The following is a 25981-nucleotide window of genomic DNA, read 5'->3' as shown; positions in this document are numbered from 1 at the left end:
AAATTAAAAATACAACTACCCTATGCCCCTGCTATTGCATTACTAGGTATTTATCCAAGGGACACAGGGGCGCTGTTTCGAAGGGGCACATGCATTCCAATGTTTATAGCAGCACTATCAATAATAGCCAAAGTACAGAAAGAGACCAAATTTCCATCCATGGATGAATGTATAAAGAAGATGTGGTATATGCACACACACACACACACACACACACACACACACACACACTGGAGTATGACTCAGCAATCAGAAAGAATGAAATCTTGCCATTCACAACTACGTGGTATTATGCTATGTGAAATTAGTCAAAGACAAATGTATGACTTCACTCATATGAGGACTTTAAGATACAAAACAGAAGGACATAAGGGAAGGGAAACAAAAATAATATAAAAACAAAGAGGGGCACAAAACATAGGAGCCTCAAATATGGAGAACAAGCAGAGGGTTACTAGAGGATTTCTGGTGGGGGGATCGGCTAAATGGGTAAGGGGCATTAAGGAATCTACTCCTGAAATCATTGTTGCACTATATACTAACTAACTTGGATGTAAATTAAAAAAAATAAATTAAATTAAATTAAATTGTTAAAAAAATTTAATTTGATGTAAGATGAAATAAGAAAAGCCTGATAGGGTTGAGTTCAAGTAAATTGTGAAGGGAAGCTTTCAACTTCCCTTTTTATTCCTCAGAATATTTTATTTTTTTCTTTTTTAATGAAGTTCTATTAAGATTCAAATTCATAATGCAATTGTTTTTGTTAGTCAAGCTGGTGTCTATTAAATTTTGACCTTAGGTAAAAAATAAAAAAGAAAATAAAAATGACAGAAGCTGACTCTATAATTAGATCTTTTTTTCCTCATGGCTGCTTTTTATAATCCTTGTGTTAACAACAAGTTCCATCATATTTTAAATCTATACCTCTTTGCATTATGTCCACATCTGCAATAATTATCCTCTCATTTTAGGCTCTTAGCCAGAGAAGCAATGGAAGAATTTCAGTGTAGGATAGTAGAACTGATCAAAATTGACTGGTTTCTATTAATGTAAGATAGAAAATTGTCATTTTGAGTTGAGAAACAGTTTTCAGTTGTCCATTACCAGTATAGAAATGTAATACTGTGCAGTAGGTAAAGAGGTTCACCCTTTAATTTTCTGTAAAAATTTTATGTTTTGTATTTCTTCAATGTGGACATTGTAAGATATATTATATTACATATTATATTATATTATATTATATTATATTATATTATATATTATTACATTACATTACGTTACATTACATTACATTACATTGTATCTTATTTTGGCAAACCAATCCCATAAAGTGTCGTTGCCTCATGCTCTATGACAGGAAACTACAGTGAACAATATTTTGTGGTGGTCAAGACACTTGTTTCTGAATATTGTCATCCTGGGCTCCTCCACATCACCTCCTGGAAGTAATATCTTGAATTATGTTATGTTATATTTATAAGAATGTATTTAGGTATAGATATAATAACATGAGAAATTACATAGGCATAGTGCTATAAAGTTAACATCATAATGCACATTACTCCATTGTTTTATACATTGTCTAATAAATTCATCAAAGCTTATCCATATAATTTCTCAAAAAATAATTAATGGTTTGGAGTTAATAGGTTTTCTCTATAAGTACTTAAAAATAGCCTACAGCACAACTTTAGCTAAAGATAATTTATGTTTTTATTAATTCTATTCACCAACTTCAAGAAGTCTTCTGAGGAAAGGAGATTTAAAGGATTGGGTTAGGAAGGGCAGAGCAAAGTAGTCATGTTGACTAAATAAAGACAGTTGACATTCAGTGGAATATTGAAAGACGTGTGAATTCAAGAAACAAAATGAGTTGTAGAGAAACTTAGAGGGATAGTGAATGAGGGAGAAGAAAGTGAAACAAGGAGGGTTTGGTTGAATGCATATTAGGATGACTTCAGCTACATGGCTGTTCTAGATATGCTGCATAATGTCAATGGAGAAGTCATACTCTCCTTCATTATAGAAACACATAAATTAAACAGTATGTTACAGATAAAATGGTATGCAAAAAAATGTTCTTATGGGAATTTAGAAGTTATTCACCTAAATCCATCCCCTGCTTATATATAAAAAATTCAAGTTACATTTCTCAAAAATGATTGGTGATGCCTTTTGGAAGTGCTTATCAGTATTTATAAGCCCTTCTAATACCCCAATATTACAGATCAAACTAGCTTTCTATTCTTTTCTGCACCCAGCACAATAATTTTGGATTTTACAAAGAATACTGGATTCTCCTCTTCACTCCTCTTAAAGTTTCAATTCTCAAATGGCTCAAATTATCTGCATAGCAGATTTTCATATCCATGCTGAACTTGTTTTGAGATATTGCAGAAAGTCATTCAAACCTCTATTTCAAGATATCTTTTTTCTACTTCCCCTAACTGTATGCATTTTTCTACTTACAGATTCCAAAGATACAACTGAGATAAATATGAGCTTAGGTCTCTTAGGAAGTGTCTACAACTTGAATGTCTGCTTTTCTGCAATCTTTTACCTTTGTAATTCACAAATCCCCTCAAATTCGAACACAAGGCTATCTTGTTCCATGCCTCTTCATTCAATAGCTAGCAAGATCTGCATATACAAAACTTTCAGAAGATGTATGGCATCTACCTCTGTTTTATGTAAAGGAAATTTTATGGACCTTTAGATCAGACAAGTGTGAGTTAACAGTCTTTCTCTACCACCAACTCCTATGTCACTTTACAGGTTAACTAATGTCTCTAAGATTTTGTTTTAATTCTCAGGGATTTTATAAAGTACAATTAATTAATTCTTTAAAGATCCACATCAAAATACATGTATCACTGCATGAAATCATCAGATGAACAAATTACCATCATTACTTACTTTCTTGTCACTCCTCTTTCCCCCTAATTTGCAATAATCTCCACTACTGCTCCCTTTGACATTTTTGAAAATATTCTGTTTTTCTTACTAAATTGTTGGTTCCACATTGATAACCTATATGCTTATTTTATATGTGTTTAATCCAACTGAACGAAGGCCATATTATCCTCGCAGTGATTGAAAGCAAGAATAAATAGAATAGATAAAAGGTAGACTCTTGTGGGGCGCCTGGGTAGCTCAGTCCGTTGAACATCCAACTTGGCTCAGCTCATGATCTCACAGTCTGTGAGTTCCAGCCCCGTGATTGGGCTCTGTGCTGACAGCTCAGAGCCTGGAGCCTGCTTCGGATTCTGTGTCTCCCTCTCTCTCTGTCCCTCCGCTGCTCAAGCTCTGTCTCTGTCTGTCTCAAAAATAAATAAAAACATTAAAAAAATGTTAAAAAGGTAGACTTTTGCAATGATTCTCAGTTTAGCATTTTAAACACTGTTTTGAATAATACCTTACATTTTTAACATCTTCACAGGTATATTTAATTTAATCTTCAAAATACCTGGGATAAATATTTAAAAAAAAACACATTTATTTTACAGAGAATATAAAGGGGGTAAGTTGCAGATCAACATGAAGTGCTTCCCTACTTAAAAGCTTCAAAATATCAAAATTTATGATACATACTGCTTTTGAATAAACTTTGATTCCCTTTGATTGAACTCCAGAGTACCTTATATGTTTTGGAATGTACACTCTCTCTCAGGCTTACTTTCTAGGTGTTCTCAAGAAGATACTACACACAGAATAACTGAAAACTTTTTTAAGTTCCAGGGGAAATCTATGCAACACAATTTTAGTAAGTCATCTGTGATTTAACTTCATAATCCCTCTAGGGAATTCAGTCCCTTTTCTTCAATTATAGTATTTTATGTTAGCATCCACTTTTTCTCTTAGAACTTCATATGTAATTAGTTTTCAATTTGAAAATATGAGTTTTATTGATATTTAAGATCAAATTCAAGGGCCTGTCACCTTGATTGATATTTTTTCTCTGTCTCCTGATTTCTCCATATGCTAATTATGACATTTTCAATCATTTTTCTAATCTCTCATATTTTCAAACTTTCAATTAACTGAATAATGTTAAGGAATAAATAGGCAGTTGACTTTCTATTTTCAAATAAAATATATACATTCCACATTGTGTGTTCTGGCCTTAGAATTCTAAATAGAGTTCTGTTAAAGTTCACCAATAACTCATTCAACTTGAGATTCCTATGCTTAAGATTTCAGCACTGTTACAAATGATTCTTTGAAAGCTTGCAATTTGTGGTTACTCTTTTTCTGATTCTACTACAGTTTCTTATCATCCTCAAATATACTGAGTTAATTTTCTCTTCATAAAATATTTTGATATCCTAAGACTTTTGGACATGTCTTTCTCATATATTCATACCTATAATGACTCTATTTGTGTATTTTCCAGCAATATATTTTCTTCTCTGAAATTACAGATTTCCAAATGCCAACCATTTATATTTACTTTGATATCCTTTCCTTGCCTTATATTCACTCTGTCATATTCTGAACCTTCATCCTTCAGTTAATCTACTGTTTGTTTAAACCATTTAAGCATGTAACATTTTGTTAAACACATTGTTTCCTTAGTTGTTATGTAGGAACAATATTTTGGAGGGTAAATGTCTGTTGATGGATATTTGGACACTTTGCATAATTTAGTTATTGTCAATAATGCTGCTATAAACATCAGGGTACATGTATCCCTTGAATCAGTATTTTTGTATCCTTTGGGTAAATACCTAGTGGTGAAATTGCTGGATCTTAGGATAGTTCTAATTTAACTTTTTAAGAAAACACCATATGTGTTACACAGTAACTGTGCCAGTTTGCATTCCCACCAACAGTACAGGAGGTTTCTCCTTTCTCTACATCTTCAACAATATCTGTTGTTTCCTGTGTTGTTAATTTTAGCTTTTATCGCCAATGAGGTGATATATCATTGTAGTTTTGATTTGTATTTCCGTGTTGACAAATGATGTTGAGCATTTCTTCTGTGTCGTCTTAATTGCGTGTAAAAATTAATGGACTACTTTATGAACTCAATACCTATGTAAATGGAGAAATTTGTTTCATCATTTCTCAAAATCATTTTATATTGCTTCGTTTAAAAAAAATTGTAAGCTTTTTTTGTAAGAAATGGCTCCTCACTCTTATGTTGATATACATTTTCTTTACCAATTTGTGTAGTTGTCTCATGTTTATTGGTATTTTTATCTCTTTTCAAAGAATTTTATTTAAAAAATGAATTACTGTTACTTTATTTTTATAAAACAAAAAATAAATATTATTTAATATATATATCCAGTTTTCATACAATAATATCTTGGGTTTAATTCTCTTCTATACTGATTGATAATGCCATCTAATACCATTTTCAAATTCCCATATTCTATATTCTGATTCTGGATCTCTTATGTAAATTCCTTTTTTTTTTTTTAATTAGAGTATTGCTTGGTTTAGATTTCTATGTCTAAAAACATTTATGTCACTGATGACATCATCTTTTGTCATTATTCTTTTTTTATGTTTATTACATATGCTTTTTTACTTCATTTTCCATATTAATTTTAGAATTATTTATTTTTCCCCAAACTGTTGTTATTTATGTTATAATTGAAGTAGATATGGTTTCCTGAAGACTTTGAACAACAATGTTATCTCCAAACTGCTGGAATCCAAATTTTAACATAATAAAATGAATATTTTTGTGTTTCCATCACATATGAAGTCACATATTCAGAAGACAGTTGTTCATAATTAAATAGTTTGTAAACTATTTGAATGATTTCCTAATCTCTGTCATAACCAGAGTGTATTCATTATTAATAGCCACAAACAAAATTGTTAATTTCTACTTTATATGCAAATATAAATTAACTAGGAAGCAGAATATTACTCTCTATATTGCCAAATCAGAACGTTTTCAAATGCAGTTCTGAACCTTTTAATTTATTCACATCCTTGTTATTATTTAGTATTATCTACCTTTTGACATTTTCCTATTTTTAAAAAAAATTAACTTCAAATTATTTAATATGCACTGTAGTCTTGGTTTCAGAAGTAGTACCATGTGATTTATCTCTTACAAATGATGCCCATTGCTCATCTCTAAAAGTACCCTCCTTAATGTCCATCACCCATATAACCCTTTGCCCCACCCACCTCCCCTCCAGCAACTGTTAGTTTGTTCTCTGTATTTAAGAGACTCTTATGGTTTGCCTCCCTCTCTTTTTACCTTATTTTTCTTTCCCTTTCCCTATGTCCGTCTGTTGTGTTTCTTAAATTCCACATGAGTGAAATTATATGTGCCTTTCTATGTCTGACTTATTTTGCTTAGCATAATGTACTCTAGTTCCATCCATGTTGAAATTTTCCTGTTGAGTAAAAAGTAATATTTTATCATTGTTAAATTTCCATTTGTCTGAATATTAATGAAACTATGTATCTTTGCACATAAGTGTCATTTTGTTTTGTTTCATAAATTTTTAATGTGTAGTGTTTTTGAATATTTTATTTTTTATTAGTTTGTTCATTTTATTCTTGGAAAATATTATCTTTCACTATGTCTCAGTGTGTTAGTTTTGCATGAGTTTTTCTAGATGAATAGTCTAAATCTTTAAGTGAATAAATTACATTTATATGAATTTTCATATAAATTGTTTTATTTATCTTTATATGAAAGGTGATTTTATATTATGTTCAAATAAGTCTATAGCTTTGCATACCATATTTAAATCTTTAACAAATCTGGAGTCTATGTTGTATATACAGTTAAAAAAAATCAAAATTTGTTTTTCTCCTTGGAGAGTTAAGGATTTGTGTCTTGCATTGAAATCAATGATCCATTTTGTGGTAATTTTCATGAAGAATGTTAAGTCTCTGTCTAGATGCATTTTTCAACATGTGAATGTTTATTTGTTGCAACAGTATTTATTAAGAAGATCATATTTTTCCCTTGTATTGCTTTTTTCCTTTGTCAAAAACAGTCGCTTGCTTGTGAGTGTCTATTTCTGTCTATTGCTGCATATCTGTCTCTATTTTGCAAATATAACACTGCCTTGATTACTTTAGTTTTATAGTACAACTTGAGATTGGATAGTGTCAGCCTTCTAACTTTGTTTTTCTCATTTAACACTTTTGCCTTTCTAGATTCTTTGCCTTCCATATAAACTTTAATAAATGTTGATATACGCAAAATAACTCCAGGGATTTTGAATGAAATGACATTGAATATGTTCAACTTGAAAAAAGCAAAACAAAAACAAAACCAAAAACTAGCATCTTGACAATTTTAGATCTTCCTATCCATGAACACAGGATATCTCTCCATTTACTTAGTGTTTTTTTTTTCTTTCTTTTGTATATCCCATCAGAATTTTCTAGTTTCTTCATATAAGCCTTTGTTAGATTTATACCGAAGTATTTTATTTTGGATGGTGCTAATACAAATGGTAATGTGTTTTTAATTTTAAGTAACAATTGTTCAATGCTAGTATATAAGAAAACAATGAATTTTTGTATATTTACATGTAACTTTGCTATAATTCCTTATTAGTTCCAGGAGGATATTTTCAGTTGATTCTTTGTTATTTTCTACAGAAATAATGTCCTCATGAACAAATGTAGTTTTATTTCTATTTCCAAATTTGTATTCTTTTATTTCCCTTTCTTGTCTTAGTTCACTGGGTATGACTACTAATTCAATGTTGAGTGAGAGTAGTGAAAAGGGATATTCTTTTTCTGATGTTAATAGAAATGATACTAATTTCTCACCACCAAGTATTATGTTAGTTGTAGGTGTTTTGTAGATCTTCTTTACAAGTTGAGAGAATTCTTCTGTATCCCCATTTAGCTAAGAGATTTTATCATGTAGGTTCTTGATTTTATCAAACTTTTTCTGCATATATTTATATGATTATATTATTGTTCTTTAGTTTGTTAATGTGATGAATCATATTTATATTTGAATGTTGAACCAGACTTACATGCATGAACTAAATCCCACTAGGTCATGATGCATAGTTAAGTTTAAACATTGTTGAATTGCATTTGATTGTATTTTATTGAGAAAAAATATTCATGAGAGATATTGGTCTATATCTTTCTTTTCTTGAAATTTTTTATATGATTCTAGCATTAGGGAAATTCTGACCACATAGAATGAATTATGAAGTACTTTCTCTGCTTCTGTAGGCTGGAGGTGACTGAATAGAATTAGCAGCTTAACTTCTTCCTTAAATGTTTAGTAGAATGTATCATTAAACCAAATCTAGGTTGTTGCTTTCTAAGTTGGGAAGTTATTAATTAGTGATTCAAATTATTTAATATATATAGACCTATTCAAATTGTCTGTCCTTGTGTGAGTTATGACACAATGTTCATTAAAGAAATTTGTTTATTTCACCTAGGTTATCAAAGCTCTTGGCATAAAATTTTTAATAGTATTACTATATTATCTTTTTAATGTGCATTGAATCTGTAGTAAAGTTTCTTGCATGTCTCATATTGTAATTTGGCTTTTATCTCTCTCTTTTTTTATTAGTTAGCTTGGTTAGAAGCTTGTTGGTTTTACTCTTTTTTTTTTCCAAATAATCAATTCCTGCTTTTGCTGATTTTCTCTATTTATTTCCTGTTTTAAATTTCATTAATTTCTTCTCTATTTTTTTCTGATTAATTTAGATCTAATTTGTCTACTTTTTCCAGTTTCCTAAAGTAGAAGGTTAGATTATTAGAATTTTCTTCCTTTTCAATATATGAGTTAAAAGTTAAAGATTTCCTTTAAGAAATGCTTTTACTGTAGCCCACAAATTTTGATAAGTGTTTTCATTTTCATTTGGTTAAAACTATTTTTGATTTATTTCGAATTTTTTTCCTTTGATTCATGTGTTATTACAAAGTGTGTTTTTTAATCTTCACACATTGGGGGTTTTCAGCTTTATTTCTTTTATTGATTCCTAATTTAATTTCATTGTGCTCTGAGAGCAGAAATTGAATAATGTGTGTTTTTCTAAATAGTTGAATGGCTCAGAATGTGGTCTATGTTGGTGAATGTTCATGTGAGCTTGAAAAAACTTCATTCTCTGCTTTTTTTGAGTAAAGCATTTCATAGATATCTATTATATTCAGTTAATTGATAGTGCTTTCATGTTTAACTATGCTTTTACTAATTGTTCTGCTTGCTAGATCTGTCCATTTCTGATAGAAGGATTTGAAGTCTCTAACTATAATAGTATATTCATTTATGCTTCCTTGCAGTTTTATCAGTTTTTGCCTCACATATAATGATACTTTGTGAGGTGCATACACGTTAAGGGTTATTATGTCTTCTTGTAAATTGATCATTTTGTCATAGGTAATGTGACTCTTTGTCTCTGATAACTTTCCTTTCTTTGAAATTTCCTTTGCCTGAAATTGATATAAGTACTCCAGCATTGATTATTGTTGACATGGTGCATTTTTCTCCATCCCTTTTCATTTTAATTTATATGTATATTTATATACATATAATTCATCTTTACTTTTAATGTGTGTCTCTTGTAGACAACATATAATATAGAGTGCATTTTTTGATCCACTCTGACAATCAATATTTTTCAGTTGGTGTATTTAGACAACTTATATTTAAAGAAAGTATTGATATATTTGGATTAATATCTACTTATGTGTTACTTTTTGTTTTCCTTACTCTTTTTCTTATTTTTGTCTTGTATATTTATTCTACCTTTTTTTCAATTGAGAATTATGTGTGACTCCATTTTTCTCCTTTGAAGCAAATTATACATTTTTTTTAATTTTTTTATTTCCCTAGAGTCTGCAGTATACAATTACAATACTCTTAAATCCACTTTAAGATTACAATATATATCCTCACCAATACTTCATTTACCTTAATAGCCAAGTATTTTTCCTCCTCATCCTTGTACCACTGTTATCATGAATTTCTCTTATGGATAATCTATAATTATCAAAACTATGTTTGCTAATAATTCAAACATGTTGGATCAAATACAAATCTTTCTTTTACCTTAATTTATGTCTTTTCTTAGTTCTTTTCTTTTTTTATGTTTATTTATTTATTTTGAGAGAGAGAGAGCAGGGGAGGGATAGAGATAGGGAGAGGAAGAAAGAGAATCCTAAGCAGGTTTAATGCTCCATGTGCAGTGCAAAGCCTAATGTAAGTCTCAATCTCACCACATGGGAGATAATGATGTGAGCCTAAATCAAGTGTTAGACACAACCGACTAAGCCACACAGGCGACCCTCTTTTCTTTATGTTGATCTAAGTTTATTATCTGTATGTTGTTTCTTCTTTCTGAATAGTGACTTTCAATATTTCTTGAAAGGCGTGTACTAGTAACAAATGCCCACAGCTTTTGTCTGAGAAAGTATTTCTTTTCATTTTTGAAAGACAATTTTCCAAATGTCGTAATTCTGGAATTACATTTTTTCTTTCAAAAATTTAAATATTTCACTCCATGATTTTCTTCCTTGCATTTTTTCCTGAGAAGTCAAATGTCATTATATTTTACATCTATAGAGTAAATCTATATTCCTCACCCACCTTGGCTTCTTGAAAGATTTATTCCTTATCTTTTATTTTTGAAGTTTGAAAATTGTAAGCCTAGATATAGGCTTGCTTTTGTTGTTCATGTTGTTGCTGTTGTTGTTTTACATTTATCCTGTTTGGTATTCTCTGAGCTTCCTGGATTGTGATTTGGTGGCTGCCACTAATTTAGAGGCAATTCTCAGTCATTATTGTTTTGGATATTTCTTCTGTTCATTCTTCCCCTTCTGCTGTTACAATTATGTGCATGTTACACATTTTTATTTTGCCTGTTTCTTGTGTCTGTTTGTTTCAATCATTTTTAGTTTCTGTTGGCACATCCTCAATCTTACAGTTCTACATCCATGCTCATTACACTAATGAGCCCATCGAAGGCATTTTTATTTATGTTACAGTGTTTTTTATCTCTAGCATTTATTCTTTGTTAGAATGCTCATCTACTGCTTAAGTTAGAATCTATTCTTACATTTTATATATGTTTTCTTTCCCATCAGTGCATTGAGCATTTTAACCATAGGTATTTCAAATTCCTAGTCTGAAAATTACAACATCCTTGCCATATGTAAGTCAGATTTTAGGGCTTGTTTTGTCTCCTCAAGCTGTTTTGTGGCTCTTCATATGCCTTATAATTTTTGTTCAAGACTAGATATAACACTGGATAAAAGGAGTTCAGTACTCTTTTCCTCAGAGGTTTCAACCCTGGTTTCCATGGAGTTTTCTGCACAGGCAGCTTATCATTTTCTGTATCCATTTATTTTACTCTTCAATTGTTTTATAATGTTTACTTATTTGAGAGAGAGAGAGAGAGGCAGAGAGAGGTAGAGAGAGGAAGACACAGAATCTGAAGCAGGCTCCAAGCTCTGAGCTTTCAGAACAGAACCTGGGATGGGGCTTGAACTCACAAACCATGAGATCATGACCTGAGAGGAAGCCAGATGCTCAACCGACTGAGGCACCCAGGCGCTGCTTACTCTTCAATTTTTGATACACTAATTTGCCTAGTGACCTGCATTATACAACAAAGCTAAGAGATGTTGATTTTTTCTTTGTTACTCATTTTACTTATTTTTAGGATAGAATTACATATTAAACTAGGAGTCCACACAAATTACATTATATATTTAAAATGTGTTTGTGTATGTAACCATAATATAAACATTTTGAAATATAATGTTTGGAACATAAATATAAAATGTTTATTTGTGTATTTTTCCACTTTTTTCATTCATAAAGTCTAAAGTCAAGGACAACAGAAAAAAGCACCTGTAACCTGACGACTTCAGTTGATTGATATAATTTCAGACTAAATTTACCATTGGACAAATAGCTAATGTCAGGCGTATAGCAGGGAATATGCTAGATAAGACTGGCTCATTGCACTGTGTCAGATGAATAGCAAGAAATATATCTAATATTACCTGGATCATGTGTGAAGACTCAGGAGACAAATTGAAGAGACTCATGGTAGACAAAAATGGAAAAATTTGAACATCAAAAATGATAATTACATCAATGAATAGAAAAAATCCAATAAATTTAATTCCATCCACTTATTTTTTAATTTAAACATTTTTAATGTTTATTTATTTTTAAGATACAGAGAGACAGAGAAAGACAGAGAGAGAGAGCACAATCAGGGGAAGGGCAGAGGGAAAGGGAAACACAGAATTTGAAGCAGGATCCAGACTCTGAGCTATCAGCACAGAGCCCAACCCAGGGCTTGAACTCAAAAACTGTGAGATCATGACTCGAGCCAAAGTTGGATGCTTAACTGACTGAGCCAACCAGGTGCCCCAATTCCATCCACTTATAATAATGCCAAAATAGCAAAACAGCAGCATGCTTTTTGGTCAACTATAGCAAATACTAGGAAACAAATTTTTGATATTTGTAGAATTGAGCATAAAACAATGTTTAAAATCATATTTGAAATTGATGGTTGCTTCACCCAAATTTTTATATTTATGTTGTAATAAGTCAGTGTTTTAAGCCACTATTATTTTTCAAACATGAACTCTTCAATAAACATTTTAGAACATTTCTTCTGGCTGATATAAAGATGAGCTCACACTCACTGATATTGAATGATTAACAATTTTGATAAGATAAAATTATACATTCAATCACTAAACATAAGATAGGTAAGTAAGTAAGCATACCATAATTGGAGCCATTTTCTAAATTGTGAAAATAAAACATGAAATATATTATGGTGCTTTATTATGTGTTGAGTGCTATAGTTTATCAAAATAAACCTGTAAAGGAGATAAAAATATCCTAATTGTACAGATGAGGTAATGAGGGTTAAATAATATTAATGACATATACAAGGTCATGTAGATCTTTCCTCAATTAGTTGCATAGCACAGCAAAAGGTACTTACATTCTAAATAAGTCAATTTCTGTTTTTTCTATACCTACACCTTGTGGATTTCTGTTTTTGTTTATTACTCTTAAAGCCTGTATTATTCTAAGATATTATATAATATATATATACATAATATATATTATATATAATATGCATATGGATTGTATATACATATGTTTGTGTTTATACATATATGTGTATATATATATATCTTTTTATGTTTATTTATTTTTGACAGAGAGACAGCGCGAGTGGGGGAGGGGCAGAGAAAGAGAAAGAGACACAGAATTGGAAGAAGCTCCAGGCTCTGAGCTGTCAGCACAAAGCCCAGTGCAGGGCTCAAACTCATAAGCCACAAGATCATAACCTGAGCTGAGCCAAAGTCTGAAGCTTAAACAACTCAGCCACCCAGGTGGTCATATATATATATATATATATATATATATATATATATATATATATATTTCTTCTATGTAATGTTGAACTTTAACCATGAAACAATTATTTTCCTTCATATGTGACCTTTTTTAGTATTCTCATTAATTTTCATGATCTTTTTAAACAAATGATCTCAGATTATAACCTGAAACCTATTACATTTTAAGCAACCTTTTCTTTTGTGCCCCACAAAATTCAAACATAACATCTAAAAATAAGCTCATTACCTTCTTCACTTCTTCTATATATTCAGCCATGGAATTAGCTTCTATCCCTTCCTCCTCTTTTTCCTTCTTTCCTTATTCCTCCTAATTCTTCCTTTATTCTATATTTACTATGCCGCTCATATTTTCTCTTTTATTTTACTTTTCTTCACCAATTAAATACAGCTTCTTCACCAATTAAATACTATGCCAACTCTAGACAATATAACTCTTGAAAATCACTAGTAAACTCTTAATGTGTGCATCATTGCCTGACTGAAAACCTCCAACAAACACTTAAAAATTATTAGATTGATTTCAAGGTATTTTTACCACTTTACCATAAGTCAACCTTGTAAAAATCTGTCTATGCTTCTTAATGAGAATTTCTTTGGTAGCATGGGCAAAGATATGAAGGCAGAAAGAGGAACAACATATTGTGAATGTGGAGTAGTCAGCTAAAAGACAATGGGTAGTTGGGAGGGAAAAATAAAGTTGGGACGGACTGAGGACAAGAAAAGATCAAGTGGAACTGATGTAACAAAAAGGATGATAGAAGGCAAAAAGGAGCAAATGAGGTAGGAAAACCAAGCATATTATAAAAAATCATCTCAATTGACATAGAACTAAAGGAGGCCATTGATACTTAAATTTATCTAGTTAATGTATGTGTTTAATGATGAGAAAACAGATTTTGCCCAGTATGAAAAAAGTGATTTTCCAAGAAAATCAAAGTATGGAAATCATTAGAAGAAAAATGGTTTGGCTTAACCATACTTTTTATTGCCCATATATCTGCAAGTGAAAAAAGGTGGATAGCTCTGCTTATTTGTTGATAAGACTTTGGGGAAAATAGTACCTAATATCCATAAATAAATGCAATGGCCATGAGAAATCTCAAGATTTCTGTATTTTTTGAGGTGGGGGAGGGGAGGGAGAGAGAGAGAGAGACAGAGAGAGAGAGAGAGAGAGAGAGAGAGAGAGAGAGAATCTTGAGCAGATTCAATGCCTAGCATGGAGCCCAAGGCAGGGCTAGATCTCATGACTATGAGATGATATGAGCCAAAGTCAAGAGTCAGATGGTCAGCTGACTTAGCCAGACAGGTGTTCCAAAATTTTTCTATTTTTAAATTGAAAACAGAATTAAAACCAATTACTCTCAGACACACATATTCTATTATTTAGAAAGTATGAAGTACACAATGTAAATAGAAATTGATCCATTAGTTTGTGTAGTATTTAACCTTTATACAACAGGCCATACATATGGTTTTTACCTTTTCTCCTTGCCTTACTTTTGTATAAATATTTGACGACTAATTATTATTATTACTTTGCATATCTGGATGAATGCAATACAATTACATAGCTGGATGAATAAAGCTAAATTGCCTTCCTGAAAGATTTTAGTAACTCACAGTTCTACCAAGAAAAAAATGACTATTTCTCCACAATACTGCATATACTTTTTACAAAAAAAAAAAAAGACATAAAAATGTTACCTTTAAATTCTATACAAAGTAAAATAGGTAAATTAGAAATCTACCTGATGTTCATGAGAACTTTGCTACAGTGGAAACCTTTACATCATATCCCTACCAACGTTTGTAAGGTTGGCCTGAATACATAAAATTTTAACACTCTTTTCGTCTTAGAAAATGCATGGCTATAGATCATATTATGTTCTTCCTAGAAGCTTTGTTTTTAAGTCATTAATAGGAAGAATGAGGTGATACATGTTACTCTGGGAATATTTTCCCATTTCACAGTAGGGAATGCACTCCTTTCCTGCCCTATCTTCAACTCCCAAGTCAGTCAACAATATTTGATGTCAAATATTTCTTTAATAATGGTAAATCTGTGTTTGAGGGAAATATGATATACTAAACACAATACAAAGAAAAGACTGGCCTCCTCACTGTAGACTTGGTGCACAGCAAGTTGGAGCCAAGGATTTGAGACTTATTGTCTGGTCATGCTCTGACATATTTGCCTTCCCAGTTCTGGTGGCATGTTACTTTCTAATTCTCTTTATCAGAGGCTCTTTTAAGACCTCCTTCCAGCAGGTATAAGTGAAAAATTTTAAGACACTTTCCCTACTCAATCTCAATAACAAGTACTTTTGCACTCCTAGGCTTTTACCTTTAAAAGAACACTCAACACCAGACTCCATAAAATAATTTCTAAAGTTAAATAATTCAGTCATTAGGATATAACCAATATTTTCTCATATCACTGACAGGAAAATTTATTGAAATTGCCCTTTCATTCCTTTTTGTAAATAGGAGTCTATAAGTTATGTGGGTGTGTGTGGTAGACAGAAACCTAAACTTTCCCCATGATTTATTTCTCCTGATGTTGCTCCTATGTTTACGTTATTCTATTTGGAGAGAGTGAGGTTAATGTGCAAATGTAATTAAGATCCCAAATCAATTGACTTCAAATTATGTAAGGTAGAGTGTCTTGTGTTGGCTTGTCTTAACCAGTTGGTAGACCTTTACAAAAGGACTTAGACTTTCCCTTAAGTCACAGCCTCTCCTGCTGAATTGAAGAAGTAAGATAATGAGTTATTCGGGTACAAAGAAATTAATTATTTCAACAACTATATGGACTTGAAAGATGAGGCTGAGCCTTAGATATAACTGCAGTCTCAGTTGACTCATGGATTACTACCTTGTGACACCTTAAGAAGAATACCCAGGTTAGCAATGCAAGCATTCCTACCCATATATACTAGGAATTAATAATTATTATTTAGAGGTACTGTGTTTGTGTTCATTTGTCATGCAGAAAAAGAAAACTAATTCAGTTACAACAGAGTTTTAAGAAAACAGAAAAATTCAGACTAGCCGTAGTGGTTGTTTCTAACAAAACAGAAGAATACCCAGAACTACAGTGAATTTCATATATATCATTACACCACTATCTATAGTGATGTCACACATATGACATGTGATTTATTAAAAAAATTCAGACCTTCAGTAAACCTAAAATTTTCTGTTTACAAAATTGATCACTTTTCCATATAATTATAACATACAACCCTTATAGTGATCAAGACATTTAAGGATGAAAAGACCAGACTTTGAGGATTCACATGTCAGTCTCCCATGTAAAAGGCTGACTTATGTAGAAAAAGGAAATAAATAGGAGCTCCCTAATCCTCTGATATCCTGAGAGAGAACACTGTCCATTACAATGTAGATTCCATAGACCTAATCATCAATCTAATGCCTCTTTTCTCTATCTAGGTAAAGCATGTTAGTTCTTATAATAATCTAATAAAGCTATAACTTGGTATATAATTAACCTGATTATTCATTTTAACAAACTAATCAATTTAAAGAATGATATTTGACTCAGGATAATATTTTGATTAGCCAAATGTAAAATTACTATATGTTAAAAAAAGAATGCTAATAGTGCCCTGTTTTATCATGGCATTATGTAGTACTGTGATGGACAGCAAATACTTCTCATTTATTAACTTATAAAACAGAATGTACAATTGTGCATGTTATCTTACAGTAAATATTTACTTATGACCATAATTTGATAGTTCCATAACAAAAGGAATATAATATTTGAACAAAAAGCATGCAGTCAGTTTTTCACTTTCTAAATCTTGTGGGCTTGTCTATGAAACTTTTGATACAAAAGTGTGTAAATATTGGGTATAGAATTGTATCAGTTGAATACATCAATTCACCATAAACTAAAGAATACAGAATATGGTTAATTAGGCAATTTGCTCTGTAGACTTCCCCTCCCTAACACCTTCATTAATCCTCTGGCCACTTCCTTGTTGCGGAGGCTATAGATGAGGGGATTCAGCATAGGAGTAAGGATGGTATAAAAGGCTGACACCATCTTGTCCTGGGTGGGGGAATGGTCAGAAACAGGCCTCATGTATATGAACATGGCTGCTCCATAATACATTCCTACCACCATGAGGTGAGAGGAACAGGTAGCAAAAGCTCTTTGGCGGCCTTCCCCAGACCCCATTTGAATGACAGCTACAATGACCTGAAGGTAGGAAGCAATAATTACTGTTACAGGGAAAAGAAGCATAATTACACAGCAAATAAACATTAACCTTTCAAATAGCAATGTATTAGTGCATGAGAGAGTGAGAAGGGCAGGGACATCACAGAAAAAGTGAGGTATTTCCCGGGCACCACAATATGGGAAGGATAGTGCGACTGCAACAACAATTATACCATCAAGAGAGCCAACAATCCAGGAAGAAAGGACCATAAGATGACAGATTTTCTGGTTCATGAGAATTGAGTATCTTAATGGGTGGTAAATGGCAACATAACGGTCATAGGCCATTACAGCCAACAGGAAACATTCCGCTCCAAGCAGAGACACATATAAAAATATCTGGGTTCCACACCCAGCTAGAGAGATGCACTTCCTGCCAGACAAGTAGTTGAAGGCCATCTTGGGTACAGTGGTGCAGATGAGCATGAGGTCCATGAGGGAGAGTTGGCTGAGGAGGAAGTACATGGGGGTGTGGAGCTGGTTGTCCAGGTAGATGAAGAGAATCATGACAGTGTTTCCCATGATGGCAAATGTAAAGATTCCCAAGACCAGAGAGAAGAGGAAGATGTGGGTAGAACTGTGATTGAAGATTCCCAGGAGGATAAAGTCAAAGTTGAAAGTCTGATTCTCCCATGCCATGATAAATATATTCACTGTAGACAATATAACATGTGAACAGTGCTCAGTACTGTATCACAGAAATATCAAGGACTTCTAGCTTACATCAGCACATCCATGATATTGTCTCTCTATATTAAAAAATAATTTTGCTGAGTATAACTTTTTATAAATTTATATACTAGGAATATTAACGTTTATTGTTAGCCTGATGCGATTTTTAAATATAAAGCACATACACAACACACAGTAAGTTTTTTCATTAGAACTTAGGAGGTTTCCTGGGTGCCTGGGTGGCTCAGTCAGTTGAGCATCCGACTTTGGCACAGGCCATGATCTTGCAGTTTGTGAGTTTGAGCCCCATGCCAGGCTCTATGCTGACAGCTTCAGAGCCTGGAGCCTGCTTCGGATTCTGTGTCTCCTCCTGTCTCTGCCCCTCCCATGTTCATGTTCTGTCTTTCTCTCTGTCTCTCAATAATAAATAAACATTTTTAAAAAAGAACATAGGAGGTTTCCAAAGAGGCATATAATCTAATTTTAGCAACTAGTTAACTAAACTGTAATATGGATTATTCAGAAATACACTGAGTCATAAGAAAACTCATGAATTGCTGAGAAGTCAATGAGATTTTCCATCACATTTTTTCATAGAATTTAACATATCACACTATAATACTAATAAAAATTCTGTTTACCAAAGTGTACAGGGAATCATGTACTAGTGGAAATTATATGGAATTAGTCAAATACCAAGTAAACAGAAGACATTGAGAAATCAAGGGTTAGAAGTACCTTAAATAATACTTATTGCTAATAATGGTAAGTTGTAGTGGAAGTAGTTCCTCACCAATATGCCCATCTCTTACTCCACCTCTTAAAATGAGGTGTACCCATGAAATATTCTGGTATAGGTCACTTTACTGGAGAAGCAGGTTAGCACATAGTTAAAGAGCATAATTCAAAAGACTCACACTGATGAATGGATAAAGAAGTTGTGGTTTATATATACAATGGAATACTACTTGGCAATGACAAAGAATGAAATATAGCCTTTTGTAGCAATGTGGATGGAACTGGAGATTGTTATGCTAAGTGAAATAAGTCATACAGAGAAGGACAGTTTCCATATGTTTTCACTCCTATGTGGATACTGAGAAACTTGACAGAAGACCATGGGGGAAGGGAAGGGGGAAAAAAAAAGTTAGAGAGGGAGGGAGCCAAACCATAAGAGACTCTTAAAGACTGAGAATAAACTGAGGGTAGATGGGTAGTGGAAGGGAGGGGAAAGTGAGCAATGGGCACTGAGTAGGGCACCTGTTGGGAAGAGCACTGGGTGTTGTATGGAAACCAATTTGATAATAAATTTCATATTAAAAAGTAATAATAAAAAAGACTCAAACAGATTATTTTTCTGTGTAACCTTAGATAGTTAATTTATCCAAACCTCATTTTCCACTTAGTAAATTTTGATATTTGTTAATATTGGCATTGTAGGGTGCTATTAAGGCAAATGAGATCACATTTATGATGTACAACATCACTTTGAATACAGTTTGTGACATATAAGTACTTTTTAAATAAATACTATTGAAGAAAAAGGATATGGCCCTTACTTTATTTTTAGACCATTTTTGTTTGTACAAAATTATTCACTTCTTGGGTGGCTGGGTGGCTCAGTTGGTTAAACATCTGACTTTTGATTTCAGTTCAGGTCATAAGCTCATAGTCCTGAGATTGAGCCCCATGTCATGAGGTATCTCTCTCTCCCTGTCTCTCTCTTTCTGCCCCTTCCCCTCTCTCTCACTCTCTCTCTCTCCCTAAATAAACAAATACACAACAAAAAAGGATAATCATTTCCATTTCCTTAGCAAGACTCTTCCAGGGAATTTCTTTGCCTAGACAATAGCATATATTTTATTTTCTATTTTCACACTCATTTCTTTTTCTCTTGCTGCTGTATTCAGTAATCAAGGCATTGACTTCTTTCTTTCTAATGTATGGGCTTTCCTTCTTCTGGGAGTCATTTTGAGAAGCTTGCTAGACGTTTTAGTTCCAGGGTTTGGAAAATGAAAAATTGCCACGTGGTTCTGCCAAATTTACTAAAAATGCATATTTTATTTGAGAACATTTTTAATTTAAAGCATGATATTATTATACATTGTTTTAATGTTTTGTTTGCATGAGCAGGGGAGGGGCAGAAAAAGAGAGGGAGAGAGACAATCCCAAGCAGGCTCTGCACTGCCAGCACAGAGCCTGACTCATGAAACTGTGAGATCATGACCCGAGTGAAAACTAAGTGTCAGTCATTTAACCGACTGAGCCACCCAGAAGCCCATGTGTTGTATTTTTTTTTTTAACTCTACATCGAACTTTAACAGCTCAGCATGTGTTTTCAGACTTAAAGTTTGAATGATCTAGGTAGGCCACAGGGACATAAGTGAAGCAATCAGTTACCTATTTTGTATTAATGTCTAGCAAAAGCTAGATTACCATATATTCCATGCAAACATTTACAACATATTGCATGCTGCTAAATTATGTTGGTTTTTTTTGTTTTGTTTTGTATTTTTTGCTGCTAAATTATTATTTTTTAAGTTTATTTTTGAGAGAGACAGAGCACTAGAAAGGGAGAGACAGAGATAGAGAAGGAGAGACACAGAATCTGAAACAGTCTCCAGGCTCTGAGTTGTCAGCACAGAGCCCAACACAGGGCTCAAACTCACAAGCCATGAGATCATGACCTGAGCTGAAGTCAGTCACTTAACCGACTGAGATACCCAGGTGCCCTTTGGTGCTAAATTATTGATGAAAATTTGTCCTACCATAACTTTTATGTGTGAAGAAAATATATATAATGTTTTAAAGGAATAGTAATGAAAAAATGTTTATGGAATAAAAATATTGTTGCATACTGATTTTTCATCTTTTAACATCATCAATGAATAGATATATTTTATTCATTGCTATAGCAATGGGGTAGCTTAGATATAATATGACAATATTATGCTGTCATCTCCTTATATTTGTACCAACTTCTCATGGAAATGAAACATACATATAGAAAGACGAATTGAGTGAATTCATCTTAGATATACCACAGAAGAAATGTTATACGTGTTCAGACTTATGTGACTACCACTCAGATCAAAATATGGATATTTTCCAAAAGATTTCCTTGTAACCTTTCCTAGCCTATCACCCCTGAGATGCAATCTATAGTTTAATAAGTATCTCTGAGGCTTATGTTTTGCCTGTTCTTGCTTTCACATAAATATTAGAGCATCTTTACTTTTGTGTGCACAAAAGTAGAACCTCTCACACTCCTAAGTTCATCCACTGCACCTCCGAACTCTTTGGCTCACTGAACACCAACCATGATGGCCTCCTTGTTTCTGGAGCATACTTGTAATGCAATAATCCAGTGAGTTTATACTGGTTGTTCACGTTAACCATTCTCTATTTTTTAGACCAATCCCTCGCTATTTTCAGGCTCTTGTCAAATGCTTTCTGCTTCATAAAACCTTTATGGCTTGTCTCTAAATATCCTGCCTACCCTGACCTGTTTTGTTTTTATTCTGCCTAGTGTCTCCCTCACCTGACATCATAGTAATTTATCTGATTGCTGTCTCTTTCTTCATTAGGATGTAAATTAAATGAATGCAGAGATTTGATGAGTCATGTACAATAGATACTTAGTGAATAAAGACATATTTATTGTAGGAAATGATTGTATTTTTTTTAATTTTGTGTTTCAGATGTCTTCCTTCCTGTTCTTATCCTCTCTTGCAAGGGGATGGTGGGGTCTTAAGAGTTCTGTACTGTGTGCTTGCCTAAATGATTTATTAAACTTTATGTTGTAGCTGTGGAAATGGATTGTTGATCTGGGAAGATGAGCATCTAAATGAGAAAAAGCCTTCCTGCGCTGTTTGTATTAACTTTAGAAACCTTAGCACCCCAACCCACAAGTAGTCTGATTAATTTAATTCTAAGAGATTTTTGGTCATTTTTTTTCTTTTCTACAAGGTAAGATTTTAAGCAATTGTGCTGTAGTCTTGAATTACACACAGAATGCCAGATTCATTGTCTCTCTCAAGTTGGACCAAAATGTATAACTAGTCTTTAAATTAGGAGATTAGGAGTGCCAAAAAAATCTACCCAGCCTGAGGAACGCCATGGACCAGGTGGCTTGTTTGGCCTTTGTATTGACTTTGCTGCTTAATTAGAGCCGTAACCTGCTATTAAGCCCCAAATCCAACTCACACAGCCAGGATCATCAGAGGAACTGAAAGGTTGCTACCATCCTGAAGTTTACCCTATGTTCAAACCTATAAATCAAATTTCTTTGTAGTAGCTTATAAAAGAGAAATTACTTAAAGAAATGTAATCATTTAGCAGTGTGTTGCCCTTGTCCATATTATTAAATGACAGGAACTGGCTCTATAATTAGGTCTCATTTGCCATCCCTGTTTCTGCTTATAACTCCATTTGATAATCCCTGTTCACTAAAAAACTCTGGAATATTTTAGTACTATGCCTCTTCAAGTCTCTTCTCATAAGTAAAATAATCTTTGCATTCAGTTCATATCAGAACCCATTGAGGAATAGCAGTTTGGGTACAAGACTAGTTGATTTCTATTACTGTCAGTAGGATTTTGACCAATTTGAGACACAAGTTTGAATTGTTATTTATCAACAGAGAAATGCAATATTTAAGTTTATTAAGTGGAGAGGTGGATCCTGTATAATTTTTTCATGTGTCTTTTTTTATTGCTTTCAGCTGAACGTGAATAAAAGGATACAGGAATATTATGTTTTATTGTTATATTGTATTAACTCACTTTTTGTCAAAACCACACCACAAAGTCTCATTTCCTTTACTCCTCTCTCACAGGAAGTGAGAGTGAACAATGTTTTATGGCTAAGGCATTTATTTCTAAATAATAAACTCAGACTTCTTCAGGTGAAAGTTATATAAACAAAGCTTTAGTCACTTATATGATATTCAGAATATCTTTTCTTTCAGTTATATAATATATAATGGTTTGATATAGATGTTAGAGGTATGCACTTAATAATGTAATGCAAATTACTTCACTGTACATCTATATCTGTTTTTATCTATATGTATCTGTCTACATATTATACTTTCCTCACAAGTTTGTTAATATCATGAATTATCATCAAGTATTCATACTTTGGAATAAAAAGCCATTGTTTGTCACAAATATCTTTAAAAGCATACACCACAACTGTAGCTAAGCAGTTAATTATTTTTTTGTATACTTATACTTACAGCTTAGAAGAAAAATGAAAGGAAATGGGGTGGACAGAGAAGAGGAGGGCAGCCATATTGGTTAAGTAAAGACAGAGAAAACAACAGAATAATGAAAGACAGTGAATAATGAAGGAAGAATTCCTGGGCTGAAGAAAAACTGAGAGGAACAACGGAGAGAAAAACAAAACAAGAGACTGGGGTCACTGAGCCCAAGTATCTTCGTTAGATGAAATGCATTCAACCAATTATTATTATGATCCCACCACCAAACAGACACACAAAAAAAGGCAATATGTTATACATAAAATTACATAGCAAAAGCTGCCCTTACCTCCTGGTAGAAGATTAAGCCACTACACACAAAAAGGATTATTGATGCCTTTTGGAAAAGTTCATCATTACTTTAGGAAAATAAAAATAAAAACATGCATCTTGTTTGCGTCTGCATCCACTGACATTATGTATCATTCTGATTTTCTATTTTTTACTCATCTGAAACAATATTTTTGAATATTCCTCAAAGCACCTTCTGATTATATCACTCTCCTTCTCAAAAGCATTAAATGGATCAAATTTTCTTCAGAACACTTTCATGTCCTTATCGATCGTTTGTGAGGAATTGCGGAAAGCCATAAAAGTCTCTATTTCAAGTCATCTGTTCTCCATTTCCTTTTTTTTTTTAATTTTTAATGTTTATTTATTTCTGAAAGAGACAGAGTGTGAGCAGGGGAGGGGCAGCGAGAGAGGGAGACAGAATCCAAACCACACTCCAGGCTCTGAGCTACCAGCACAGAGACCTACGTGGGGCTGGAACTCATGGACCCCGAGATCATGACCTGAACTGAAGTGGACGCTTAACTGACTGAACCACCTAGGAGCCCCTGTTCTCCATTTTCCAATACCAACTCTGTGCAAATCCCAAAGATACAACATAAATCTGAGCTTAGTCCCTCTTCAGTAGTTTTTTTTTACTCTGAATGTCTTTTCCTTTTCCTTTTACCTTTGTAAATTATATCATATTTGTTTCAAGTTTGAATGCACATGCATTTTTCATTATATTTCTGTTCATTCTGTAGATAAAAGTTGTGTATATATTGTACTTACAAGTGGGTGGCATCTACATCTGTTCTATATAAAAAGCTAATATCATGGACCCTAAGATCAGACAAACATGAGTTTGAAATCTTGCGCTACCTCTAACTCCTATATCATCAGGCAAATTACTTAACTTCTCTGAGATTATTTTATCCCACTGCCCCCATTTGAGAGTTACTGTAAGATAGAATGTGTTAATTCTTATGAATTCCTCATCAAAGTGTCTTTCAGTGCACGTTCTTTAGAGGAACATAACCTTTTGCACACATTTTATCACACTTTTATTAGATTCTTGCAGTAATTTCCACTGTTGCTTACTTACAATTATTTTAAATAAATCAATATTCTGTTTTCCTTATTAGATTGTTGGTTTTTGATTTGGCTAAGGTATATATTTAAATTTTTCTTATGTAATGAGTTAACAGTAGATGTTTACACACAGGTAGAGTTCATAAGATCCCCATAAGTGATTGAAAACTTGAATAAACTAGATTCACCAGAGTCTTGCAATAGTCCATAGCTAGCATATATTTTATTGCTCTGAGTAATGTCTCACATTTACTTTGCATCATCACTATTATTATTTAATTTAACATTCACAAGTCCCTGTATTAAATATAAGAAGCATATTAAGCTAATATTACAAAGAATGTAAAAATATAAGTTGCCTCTCTAGTCAGAGGACTTCAAAATAACAAAACTTTTAATGTATACCTTTTGAAGGAAATGTAGTTCCATCTTACTGAACTTCAGAAGGGCATTTTGAAATATATACCATCTTCCTTGGACTTACCATCTAGATATTTTTAGGAAGACGTGGAACTACTTACTAAGTGACTGAAAACGTTTAAATATCTAGAGAAAACTTGTGTAACACATTTTTTTTTGCTAAGTCATCTGTGATTTCAACCTGTAATCCCTCCAGGTTTTCCAGTCCCTGGTCTTTAATTATAGTAATGTATGCTATCACCTACTTTTTTCTTTTAAGCCCTCATATAAAATGAGTTCTCTATTTTCAAAATGTGATCTTACTGATATTTAAGAAACAAAATAAAATTCAGTTACTTTCTAGATTAATACTATAACCCCCTGCATTTTCCCCTTGTATCTCCTGGCTTATTCATATATTAATGACTCCATTTGCACTCTCTTCTTAAAGTGTTTTTTCTAATAATTTCAAGCTATTTCCATAATATTAACTGACCAAGAGGCAGTTGGTTTCCTGATTTTAAAATAGAGATACTCATTGACATTTGGGGTTTATTACCTCTAAATAGAACTCTGTTAAAATTCACTAGCTGTTTCCAAATTGATAATTCAAGTAGTTTAATGTTGGGAGCCATTTGACTTAAGATGTCTACACTGAAGATCTCAAAACAATTTTA

The 25981-nt window shown here is 32.7% G+C and overlaps 1 protein-coding gene across 1 annotated transcript; it reads right to left on the bottom strand.

Moving 5' to 3' along the window:
• Positions 1 to 17171: 17171 nt before the first annotated feature.
• Positions 17172 to 18247, bottom strand: LOC106975056 (olfactory receptor 2M2-like). Its single transcript, XM_015072343.2, has one exon. The coding sequence runs from the start codon at positions 18245 to 18247 to the stop codon at positions 17297 to 17299; it is 951 nt and encodes a 316-aa protein (XP_014927829.1). The 3' UTR covers positions 17172 to 17296.
• Positions 18248 to 25981: the final 7734 nt, after the last annotated feature.

The sequence above is a fragment of the Acinonyx jubatus genome, chromosome A1 (genome assembly GCF_027475565.1).
Source record: "Acinonyx jubatus isolate Ajub_Pintada_27869175 chromosome A1, VMU_Ajub_asm_v1.0, whole genome shotgun sequence".
Classification (NCBI taxonomy): Eukaryota; Metazoa; Chordata; class Mammalia; order Carnivora; family Felidae; genus Acinonyx; species Acinonyx jubatus.
Note: the sequence above shows the minus strand (reverse complement) of the source record. Positions and strands in the feature narration are given on the sequence as shown.

Excerpts from the sequence above, each read along its gene's own strand:
- LOC106975056 (XM_015072343.2), bottom strand. The coding sequence starts at position 18,247 with ATGGCATGGGAGAATCAGACTTTCAACTTTGACTTTATCCTCCTGGGA.